The sequence below is a fragment of the Chiloscyllium plagiosum genome, unplaced genomic scaffold, assembly GCF_037043375.1.
Source record: "Chiloscyllium plagiosum isolate Xiang-an unplaced genomic scaffold, Cpla_swu_hap1 HiC_scaffold_12, whole genome shotgun sequence".
Taxonomy (NCBI): domain Eukaryota; kingdom Metazoa; phylum Chordata; class Chondrichthyes; order Orectolobiformes; family Hemiscylliidae; genus Chiloscyllium; species Chiloscyllium plagiosum.
The window spans coordinates 60,083,371-60,095,891 of NW_028270150.1; the positions used below are offsets into that span (position 1 = coordinate 60,083,371).

General features: G+C 42.6%; 1 protein-coding gene across 1 annotated transcript in view; it reads right to left on the reverse strand.

The window, feature by feature from the left end:
- Positions 1–807: 807 nt before the first annotated feature.
- LOC148148542 (uncharacterized) overlaps positions 808–12,521 on the reverse strand; it is a 68,792-nt gene continuing 57,078 nt past the window's right edge. The window contains exon 3 of the mRNA XM_087992877.1: positions 808–3,900. Coding sequence (XP_087849003.1) covers positions 3,675–3,900 — 226 coding nt within the window. The 3' untranslated portion in view covers positions 808–3,674. The remainder of the gene's footprint in view (positions 3,901–12,521) is intronic.

Below are 12,521 nucleotides of genomic sequence, written 5' to 3' on the forward strand. Positions count from 1 at the left end.
TTGAGAATTAATTGATCATACCTACTATATTCATGTCTAGATCATTAACATTTACTACAAACACTAACCCTCATATTATGAAAAGGACTTTGAAGGCATCGGAGAAGATGCTAACAGTTTGACAGAGGTGGTCATAGAATACGTTATGGTAAAAACAGTGACTGCAGATGCTGGAAACCAGAGAATACGTTATACTTAAATGATAGGTAGGAACATGAAGAACAGAATAAAGAACCCTGACATTGAATTGAATTGAATTGAATTTATTGTCACATGTACTGAGGCACAGTGAAAAGCTTTGTCTTGCGAGCAATACAGGCAGATCACAGAGTTAAGTAGCATAGATGCATAAATAATAGGTAAATAGCAAAACAAAAATACAGGTACAGGCAAATGTTATGTGTTTGTGGGTCCATTCAGTATTCTCACAACTATAGTGTAGAATCTGTGCTGAAACTGGCTGGTGCATGTGTTCAGGCTTCTGTACCTTCTCCCCGATAGTAGAGGTTGTAGAAAAACATCGCCAAGGTGGGATGGATCTTTGAGAATGCTGGTGATCTTTCCTTGACATGGGACTGGTAGATGGATTCTATAGATGGGAGGTTGACCTTTGTGATTATGGGGGCTGGGTTCACCACTCTCTGTAACCGTCTCCAATCTTGAATGGTACAGTTGCCATATCAGGTAGTGATACATCCAGACAGAATGTTCTCAATGGCACACCTATAAAAGTTGGCAAGGGTATTTGCCATGATGCCAAATTTCCGCAGCTGCCTGAGGAAGAAGAGACGTTGTTGGGCTTTTGTAAACCAGTGCATCCACATGAAGAGTCCAAGAAAACTTGTTGCGGATGACCACTCTGAGGAGCTTGACACTCTCCACTCCTTCCACCTTATGCTGTTAATGTGTCGGGGGGCATGAGTAACATCCTGCTGAAAGTCAATCATGAGTTCCTTGGTTTTGCTGTCATTGGGAGATAGGTTGTTCTCAGTGCACTATTTTTCCAGGTCTTCCACTTCCCATCTGTAGTCAGTTTCATCGCTATCTGAGATTTGACTGACTATAGTGATGTCATCAGCGAACCTGTAAATGGCATTAGTCTGTATGCAGCCATGGGTATACAGTGAGTACATTAGGGGGTTGAGTATGAACCCTTGGGGTGCTCCAGTGTTGAGTGTTAATGAGGATGAAATATTGTCCCCAGTCTTCACTGATTGTGACCTGTGGGTCAGGAAACTGAGGATCCAGTTGCAGAGAGTGGGGCTTAGTCCGAGATCACTAAGTTTAGTAATTAGTCCCAAGGGGATAATAGTGTTGAAGGCTGAACTGTAGTCAATGAGTAGGATTCTTATGTAACTGTTCTTGGTGTCAAGATGTTCTAAGGAGGAGTGAAGGGCAAGTGATATGGCATCTAACGTGGATGTGTTGGTCCAATAGGCAAAATGGAGTGGGTCAAGAGTAGTGGGGAGGCTGGAGTTTATTAATGCCATGACCAACCTTTCAAAGCACTTCATGACCACCAATGTTAGGGCCACTAGGTGGTACTCATTGAGACATGCTGCACGAGCCTTCTTAGGCACAGGGATGATGTTGGCCCTCTTGAAGCAGGCAGGGACAGTGGCCTGCTGCAGGGAGAGATTGAAGATGTTCAAGAAGACCTCTGCCAGTTGATATGTGCATGCCCTAAGTTCACGGCCTGGTACTCTGTCTGCTCTCATCGCTTTCCTTGGATTCACATGAAGGAAAACTGATCTGACCTCTGATGCAGTGACTGTTGGGACAGGTTCATCAGGATTTGTCAGAATAGATGTTACGTCTCCGCTGAAAGTCTGCTCAAAGTGACATAGGAGGCATTGAGACAATCTGGGAGGGATGTGACATCATCTGCTATCTTACACTATCTCTTTTTAGAACCTGTGATGTCATTCAATCCTTGCCATAGTTGCCGGGTGCCTGTCTGGGTCACTAGCTTGGATTGGTATTGGTCCTTGGCTGTCTTAACGGGTCTGCAAAGGTCATACTTGGATTCCTTATATTTGAGTGTCTCCTGATCTGAAGGCCTCATGCCTGGTTTTAGCAGGTTCTGTATGTCCTGATTTATCCAGGGTTTCCTGTTGGGGAAAACTTGGATTGACTTCCTCGGTATACAGTCCTCCACACACTTGCTGATAAAGTCTGTGACGGTGGTGGTGTACTTGTCCAAGGTACCTGCGGACTGTTTGAACATGGCCCAATCAGCCAATTCCAGGAGTTGATCCACTGCCACTTCCCACCTGCACTGGACCTGTCTCTGCGAGGGGGTCTCCTGCTTTGAGCTTTTGCTTGTAAGCCGGAAGAAGAAATACAGCATTGTAGTCAGAGTTCCCGAAATGAGGGCAGGGGATGGAATGGTAGGCATCTTTCACAGTGGTGCAGCAATGGGCTAAAATGTTCGGACCCTGGATGGGGCAGGTTATGTTCTGGTGGTACTTAGGTAACACCTTCCTTAGATTGAAACAGACAGGGACAGTGGCCTGCCGCAGGGAGAGATTGAAGATGTCCAAGAAGACCTCTGCCAGTTGATTTGCGCATGCCCTAAGTTCACGGCCTGGTACTCTGTCTGCTCTCATTGCTTTCCTCGGATTCACACAAAGGAAAACTGATCTGACCTCTGATGCTTGATTGAAGTCGCCGGTCACAATAAACAGGGCCTCGGGGTGTTCCGTCACCAAGGTGTTAGTGGTGGAGTACAGCAGATCCAGAGCTTCCTCAACCGTTGCTTGTGGCTGTATGTACACAGCAGTTAGTATAGCAGCAGTAAATTCCCGTGATAGATGGAAGGAGCGGCATTTGATGGTGAGGGGTTCAAGGTTTGGGGAGCAATGGCTGCCCAGGGTTGCAATGTCTGTGCACCAAAATTTGTTGATTACAAAGCAAACCCCTCCACTCTTTGTCTTACCTGAGGATGCTGTACGATGAATAGAAAAACCATCAGCCTGAAGTGCGCAGTCGGGACGGACGGGTTGAACCAGGTTTCTGTGAAGCAGGATGTACAGCAGTCCCGCAGTTCACACTGGAAGCCGAGCCGTGATCTGAATTCGTCCATCTTGTTTTAGACTAGATGATTAGATTCCCTATAGTGGAGAAACAGGCCCTTCAGCCCAACAAGTCCACACCGACCCTCCGAAGCGTCACGCACGCAGGCCCATTTCCCTCTGACTAATGCACCTAACGCTACAGGCAATTTAATATGGCCAATTCACCTGACCTGCACATCTTTGGACTTTGGACTTGTTCTCCAGAGATTGTACATTTGCTAGGAATAAGCTAGGAAGTGGGGTCCTGAAATAGTCTCAGTCTTACTAGCAGGCTGGCACATTTACCCCGCTTCCTCACAGGTTTCTTACATTTGAGTAGCCCGGTGGAGTGAATTCTGACTGCTTCCAGTTAAGTAATCCTTCCTTGGACCCTGTATAGCAGGTAAGTTGTAGTTTACAGTATTTTTGCAGAGGGTCTGCTGAGGACCCAGTGTAGCAGGTAATTTACTGCATTTTTTTTTACTGAAGGGAGTTTGCTTAGGACCCAGTGGAGAAGTTCCTGGTTTCAGTTGCTCCGATTTGCTGCTCCAGGTCCCAGACATGTTTTTTGCAGAAGTGTTTGGGCTGCTCTCCAGGTAAGTTCTGATAACTTTCGTGTCAGGCAGGTGTCTTATGGGGCCGGGAGTGTTGCGTGTTGGTTCTCCTTCCTGGGGCAGGTCTCTCAGGTCTCTCCATTTTCCGGCACGACCCAAGCCTGGGTCTCGCGTAGGCTGCTTCCAGCTGGCCCGGCCTTCTTCTGGGGTGGTTGGATGGGTCATGGACACCACAGGGTCTGCTGCCTTCATCCAGTAAGCTGGCTTTGAGAATCAGAAGAGCTTCAAACCTGTGAGTTTAGATAAAACATAGTTATTAGTAATTTTTAAAAGTATGCAATTAAGTTTAAAGAGTGTAGAATGATTGTAGAGAATAGGAAACTTAGATCTGCACGCAGGAGCTCACAAGGAGTCGACCATATCTGGCGCCATCTTGCATCCAGAACTCAGTCTACCCAAACTAGATTTAAGTATGCTGTTCCGAATATCCACAACAGTCCCAATAAGCAAACCTCCCCCCCTTAAAATACTGTACAAAAAAGGGTCAGATGCTTACAGGTTGAAGTTAGAAGGGCAGAAGAGAGAATTTCCACACAGCTCACTGTTGAATTCTCTACCAGTTCTGGACTGAACTAAACTGCTCAGCGAGAGAGTTGAATACACCCCCTTCATAATACAGGTCACTTCTAAAACATGACCACTTTGGCCTGAAGTCTCATCTGTTTATATGTAAACATAAGGCTTCTCAATATCCTTATCATCTGGGTAGCAAACCAGTCTGATCAGAGCCCAGCCTGGTTTATTAACCTTCTGAAAAACATCAAGGATAGAGTATCCTTGAGCCAAGGAACAGCTTTTAGGAAAAAAAAGGACTAACTTTGTGACACCTCCTTTCTTCCAAAAAAATGAGCCATCAATACCAAAAGATGGCTTCATTTTTTACCCTTCAAAAACCCAGTTAGTAGTCTAAGCACACATATACACTATACTAAATATAAACATGCAAACTTGCACAACCAAACACAATTTCAGGCTGCTGTACACCCACCATTAAATGCCTCTGTATCTCATTCAAGTCTTGATAACACATCAGCAATCATGTCTTCGTGACCTGCCACCCGCACAATTGTCAATTTGAATGGCTGCAACAACAAGTTCCATCTAAACTGTCTGGCATGTTTGTCCTTACATTTCTCCACAAATGTCAATGGGTTGCGATCAGTGGATACAATTGTCTCAGATGCATTGCTGAGAACATAAACACCGAAATGTTGTAATGTCAACACCATTGAATATTTCGGTTGATGAACGTTCTACTTCATGGAAAAATACCCGATGGGCCTTTCTATCCCTTCGTCATCCTCCTGCAGGAGCACCACACCAACACCCACATCACTGGCGTCAATAGCCACCTTGAAAGGCTTCGTATAATCCGGTGTGGCTAATACTGGGGCAGTGGTTAACACAGTTTTTAGGCTGTCAAATGCCTTTTGACAGGTCACCGTCCACTGAAACTTCTTGTCCTTTTTTAACAAGTCGGTGAGTGGAGTAGCCACACTGCTAAAGTTTGGCACAAACTTTCAGTAAAAGCCACTCAATTTCAGGAACCGTAGTATTGCTTTTTTTGTCGACGGTGTGGGAAATTAGTCAATTAATTTCATTTTTGCATCTCATGGGGCCATTTGTCCATGTCCAGTAACATGGCCCAGGAAGGTGTCTTGGGCTTTGGCAAACTCACTTTTAGCTAGATTTACCACCAAGTCTGCCTCCTGAAGTCGATCGAACAAGTCTGATAAATGCTGTAAGTGTTTCTTCCATGAGTGACTAAAAATCACCAGGTTATCAATATACACCACACTGTTGGGTAATCCGGCAATGACCTTATTAGTCAGTCTCTGAAATGTGGCTGGAGCATTTTTCATACCAAATAGTATGACTTTGAACTGATATAGCTCATTTTGCGTTACGAAAGCCGAAATTGCCTTTGCTCTCTCTGACAGAAATACTTGCCAGTAGCATCTGAGCAAGTCCAACTTAGAAATGTAAGTTGTTTGTCCCACTTTTTTGACAAAGTCCTCCAACCATGGAATTGGATATGCATCAGTCTTTGTAACTGCATTGACTTTGCGATAGTCCACACATAACCATTGGGCAATGGCCCCGTGACTATAGATGAGCTCCAGTCACTGTAACTCACTTCAATAATGCCATCTTGGAGCATGCACTCTATCTCCTTCGGAACCTGTGCCAACTTTAGAGTATTATGCCTATAACAATGTTGCTTCATCAGAACAGCATCTCCTATCTTGACATCATGCACAATTAGGTTGGTACTTTCCAGTTTATTTCTGCATATCTCCCCATGTAGTAATAATAACTCTTTCAGGTCATTTCGATTTTCTTGTGGAAGGAAACTCAATAATTTATCCCAATTTTTGACAACTTCCTCAATGTCCAATTTGATTTGAGGAATGTCCAATTCAGAATCCTCTGAATCTGGTTCTCCCTTATGTGCTGTCATCATTAACACCTTCTCCTCTTGCCTTCCTTCCCTGTCAAAATATCTTTTGAGCATATTCACATGACACACTCAGAGATTTCATCCTGTCTGAAGTCCTTATCAAGTAGTTCACCTCACTTAATTTTCTTTCGATTTGATAAGGTCCACTAAAGCTGGCTTTTAAAGGCTCACCTGTCACTGGAAGTAACACCAATATCTTATCCCCAATTGCAAAACTGCACTTTGTGATTTCTTATCTGCTTCCTGTTTCTTTGTATGCTGTGATACTTTTAAATGCTGTCCAGCCAACTCTCCAGCTCTATTTAATTGTTCTCTAAAATTCTGTCCAAATGGGCGGTCTCTGAAATCTGCCTTATTAATTTCTCCTTAATCAATTTTAATGGTCCTCTTACTTCATGCCCAAAAATTAATTCAAATGGACCGAATTTGGTCGATTCATTCGGTGAATCGCTGATCGCAAAAAATACAAACGGAACTCACTTATCTCAATCATCTGGATAATCCTGACCATAAGCCCTCAACATGATCTTTAGTGTTTGATGCCATCTCTCTAGCACTCCCTGCGAGCCCGGATGGTATCCAGTACATTTGAATTGTTTTATTACCAAGTTATCCATAACCTCCTTGAATAGATTGGATGTGAAGTTTGAGTCTTAATCTGACTGGATCTCTATTGGCAGTACGTATCCAGTAAAAAAAATAAGTATTTCTTCTATAAGCTTTTTAGCTGTGATGGTGCATAATGGGATTGCCTCTGGAAATCTAGTTGACACACCAGTTATTGTTAATACATACTTATTCCCACTTTTTGTTTGAGGTAGGGGATCTATGCAATCAATCAAGACTCTTGTGAAAGGTTCCTGAAATGCTGGAATAGGTATTAAAGGTGCAGGTTTTATTACTGCCTGTGGCTTTCCTATTACCTGACATGTATGACACATCTGGCAAAATTCAACTACATCTTTGCGTAGTCCAGGCCAGTAAAAATGTCTTTGTATTTTAGCCTGTTTTCCTCGCTCCTAAATGACCTCCAAGTGGTAGCTCATGCACCACTCGCAGCACCTCCTTCCTATACCTTACTGGCAATACAATATGACAAATCTCTGTCCATTTCTCATCTGCTTGAATGTATGAAGGTCTCCATTTCCTCATTAAGATGTAATTTGTTAAGTAATAACACACAGGGATGCATTCACTTTCCTTCTCTGTAAATGCTTTTTGATATAACTGTTTTAAAGTCTCATCTTCCTGCTATAACTTGATCACCTTAGCAGAGCTAAAGATACTTGAATGTTTACCTATTTGCTGCTTCTCTGAGCCACTTATCTGATCAAAAAAGGTCTTGGATAATGCTATGTCAGCTTCCTTACCTGTGCCTTTTGATCCCTCCTGCTTCAACTTGTGCCTCTGTGACCTTGTGATCACACAATCCGGAAGAATTCCCGGATAAAGATTCTCCATGTCTTCTGTTGCCTGTGTCTCCACTGGCTCCGTGTGTGTTGGCAGCACCCCTACCGGTGAATCAGCTATATCATTTTCAAAGACAAATTGTATTCCTGGAGCTGAGAGTTTGTCCAGTACTCCTACCACAAATTGGAGAAAGTGAGGTCTGCAGATGCTGGAGATCAGAGCTGGAAATGTGTTGCTGGAAAAGCGCAGCAGGTCAGGCAGCATCCAGGGAACAGGAGAATCGACGTTTCGGGCATAAGCCCTTCTTCAGGAATGAAGAAGGGCTTATGCCCGAAACGTCGATTCTGCTGTTCCCTGGATGCTGCCTGACCTGCTGCGCTTTTCCAGCAACACATTTCCAGCTCCTACCACAAATTCTCCACTCTTCTCTGGACTCTCTAGCCTCACTAATTGAGCACTTTTTGATCACCATGAATTCCTGTTACCAGTATCTTTTCTGGCAATAGTCCCTCAGGAGTACATATCTCCTCACCCTTCAGCATTACAGACTGAGAGGATCCTGTGTCCCTTAATATTGTAACCTCCTAACCTACTGCTCTTGGCCTATGTGAATAAACTTTACCCTTGCATGTATATTTTTAAGCAGATCTAGCACTCCCTCCTTAATCAACCTCTGAACATTTTGTAAATTCTGAAGCAGTTGTCTAACTTCCCTTGTGCTTTTTGTTACTAGTCTAACAAAACTTCCAGGCTTGTCTGGTTCTCCTCTATCTGGCTTTCTCCTAGCCCACCAACACGGTAATTTTGTGTGGCCCACTTTATCACAATGAAAACACCGGAGCTTTTTTTGTCCCCCTCAAGGGTTTCTTTTGTTACCCTGTGGGAAGTTCTCCTTATGATCTTCACTGAGATCTACCTTTCCCTTTCCACGTGAAGATTTCTTTTTGTCCCAATTTCTATCCCTCATGGACTGATATTGACTCTGAAAGCCAAACCATGTTTTATGGACCAGCTCATAATCATCAGCCACTTCAGCTGCTAACCTTGCTGTTTCAACTCTCTGCTCTTCCACACGAGTTCATACTACTTCAGGCAGTGAATTTTGAACTCCTCCAAAGTAATTACATCTCTAAGGGTGTCATATGTTCACTCGATTTTTAAAGCTCTAATCCATTATTAGAAATTACTCTGTTTGATCCTTTCAAGTTCAATATAGGTTTGACCAGAGACCCTCCTTAGATTCCTGAAATGTTGTCATTATTGGCTTCTGGTACAAGCACATATCCACTTAAAAGACTTTTTTCACTTCCACATACACCCAGATACCTCTTCAGATAGTGATGCGAATACCTTACTAGCCCTATCTACAAGTTTCGTTTGGATGAAAAAAACTGCAATCCCACTGGCCATTGCATTTGTTTATCCACCTTTTCAAATGAGATGAGAAAGGCTTCCACATCCTCCTCATCAAATGTAGGCAATGCATGAACATACCTAAACAGTTTCTCACTGGGCTTCTGACTACCTGGGCTTGCTCATCCTCACTCTCTTCCTCACTAAGCCTACCCTCAGCCTTTATCTCCAGCTTTTTAAGCTGACTTTCCTTTTTAAGTGTCAGTTTTTGAAGTTCAAAAGCTGTCTCTTTCTTTTTCTTTTCCTGTTCTCTCTTTTCCCCTCTCTTCTGCTTTTAATCGTAACTCAAACAATTTCATTTCTGCTGCCCTTTCCTAATCTCTCACCTCTAACTCAAGCTGCTTCATTTGTAATCAAACTCGTGTCATCTCAATAGATTCCGATGGTTTCTCCAGCAAGTTTAAGTGCTGAGCTACTGCTGTGATTATTTCTCCCTTCCTCACAGAAGTAGGTAGTTCCAATCCCAGTTGGTCTGTTAATTCCTGCAGCTTGGTCTTATTCACTTTTTGCAAAACTTCCAAAGTCACCGCATCCACTTCCAGAAAACTTTTGGTGACTGAAAGAGCCACTACTATCCCAAGCTTTGTCTACCCAACCAAACAAGCACCCAAATCAATCTCCTGTAATTCCTAGCACCATAGATGCCAGTCTTCAGCTATTTCAATTAACTCTACATAATGTCAAGGAACAACTGAAAACACTGGATTCTGAAAAGGATGGCAACTATATTGAAGGCTTGTGCTCCAGAATTAACTGCACCACTAGCCATTGTTCCAGACCAGTTGTAACACAACCAAAATCCCACAATGTAAAAATTTGACCTGGTACGGTCTGTTCACAAAAAGGAGGACAAATCCAACACAATCAATTATCACCCCACCAGTCTATTCCCAATGATCAGAAAAATGATGAAAGGTGTCATAGTCAGCACAATCAAGCAGTACTTGATAAGACATAACCTTCTCACTGATGTTCAATGAGGCTCTGCCAGTACAACCTCATTTTTACCTTGGACTAAAAGTGGACAAAAGCTGAGGTGCAGTAGTTAGGGGAGAGTGATTGCCCTTGACATCAAGGCCATATTTGACTGTGTATGGCAACAAGGACCCTGTGCAAAACTACAGTCAATGGGAACCAGGAGAAAAGCTCTGGCAGAATTTTGTTTTCAATCCACATGTGGGAATTGGGGTCACTACCTGGGATAGCTTTCATTGCTCATTTCTAATTGCCCTTGAGATGGTGGTGGTGAGCTGCCTCTTGAATTGTTGTACTTCATTTGCTGTAGGTATTGAGTTAAGCTGAGTGACCTCCAATAATCGCAACCATCTTCCTTTGTGCCAGGTATGATTTCAAGAAACTTCAAGCTCCCTACCAACACCCCCTCTCCCACCATGTCTCACTGATTTGTTTTGCTAGATCTCTTTGCTGCCACACTTGGTCAAACCAGGCTATAATATCAAGGGCAACCATTCAACCTTCACCACTGGAACTTAGTCTTTCGTCTATTTCCTACCAAGGACAAAATGAGGTGACAGTGATTGTTGGAGGACAGTTATCTCAATTCTAGGCCTCAAAAAAAAACACTTCTCTTGTGGGATGCGGGCACCACTAACTGGTCAGCATTTATTCCAGTTACTCTTGAGAATGTGCCTTCTTGAACTGCTGAAGTCCATGTGCTGTAGATAGACACACAATGTCATTTGGGAGGGAATTCCAGAATTTTGATCCAGTGGCAGTGAGGGAATGATGACATATTTCTAAGTAAGGACGGTGAGTGGCATGGAGGAGGAGTTGCAGTTGATGTTGTTCCATGAGTCTGGTGCCCTTGTCCTTCTAGATGCAAGTGCTTGTGAGTTGGAATGGGCTATCTAAGGAGCCTTGGCAAATTTTGCAGTGAATCCTGTAGATAAACACACTTCAGTACAAGGATTCGTCAGGGTAGTGTCCTGAGTCAAAACAATGCAAAGATGATACCTTTGTAATATTTTTAAAGGATATTTTGATTATGGATTGATAAGGGAAAAGAGTTGAAAAAAATTACAAAGATTGCTGAAGAATTGCTGCATTAGTTGAGAGCTTAGTAACTTGATGCTCATTATAAGTATTGGTTACATAGTCATTGGTACAAGCAGTCATAAATGGTGTGCAGATGAGCGAGACCCAGTGGCTGTGTACAAATGGAGATTCTGCTGGCAACAAGTAGCTGCTTGTCATTGATAACTATTCATCAAATAAGACCAAAGACCTTCATCCTGCCAATGACTATGGATTTGGTTACTGGGTAGCAGAGGAGCTTGGCGCTGTGAACAATTTAGGGAGCAGCTATCTCATCTCCACAAGCTTAGTAGCTGTCTCTTTTCAGCAACTTAAAAAAAAGACATTTTAAGCCTGAAGAAAACCAGTCTATTTTTCCTTCACTCTAATCACCATCAATGCACAATAGATGTCTGTACCCTATACAAATGTACAGCAGTAACTCACCAAGTCTCCTCCAACATCACTATCCAAACCTGCAACCTCTATCACTTACAAGAAAACCGCAGCAGATACAGGGGAATACCATCACCTACAAAGTTTACCTCCAAGCAATGCACAATTTTGACTTGAAACGATATTGTTGCCACTTCACTGTCACAGTCAATATCCAGGAACTCCCATCATGACAGCATAGTGGGTGGCCTACATCCCAAGAATGCAGCTGTTCAAGGCAGCAGTTCACCTCGCAGCAATTAATAGTGGTCAATAAATGCTGCCTAGCCAGTAACATTCACGTCTCATCAACAAACTCAAAAAAAATCTTTAATCATAAAGGACATCTGCAGCGGACTATCAAAGATGTACTCTTTTATCAACATGGTTGCGATAATGTTTGACACATGCAAACATAGTGATTAAGAACCACAATATTATCACAAATCCTGCGCAATCGAAAAAAAATCATAATGTATTGTGCTATCTGAGTTGGGTACATGAGTTTGCTTATCATCATCAGTTTCATGCAAAGTGGAATATTCTTTCATAACTTGTATTTAAACATGTAACAAAAGAGTCATGTTAAATTGCCTTTGTACTAAAGGATGTTAGTATTGTTACCATGTGTGGGTTCCTGACCTCCTAAATAAAAACAATCCAGCAAATAATTTTTCATCACTGTTGTATTCCTTTAAATTATATCTTATATAGGTCAAACAAGTGAGACAGAAATGTGAAATGAGGTTTGCGAGCAAAAGTTACACACTGGTCCACAAAACAGGACAGGAAATATTGCTTCATATTTTGAGACATATGAAGCTGACTTTGTACGAAAACCACAACAGACTACAGGAAATTACAAACTTTCAGGGGTCATTTTTCAACAAGTACCGTGCATTAAAATAACCTTATCTGTTCCATAACCAAAAGAAAACCAGGCCATGAGCTAACGTAAAGAGGAAACTCACAGAAATAGTAATCAGGCTGGAGCAAAAACAAGAACACAGACTGTTGAATGAACTGAGACAAATAACCCTTTATGTTTAAAGAGGTGACTCACAGAGGTAACAACCATAAGACATAGGAGCAGAAGTC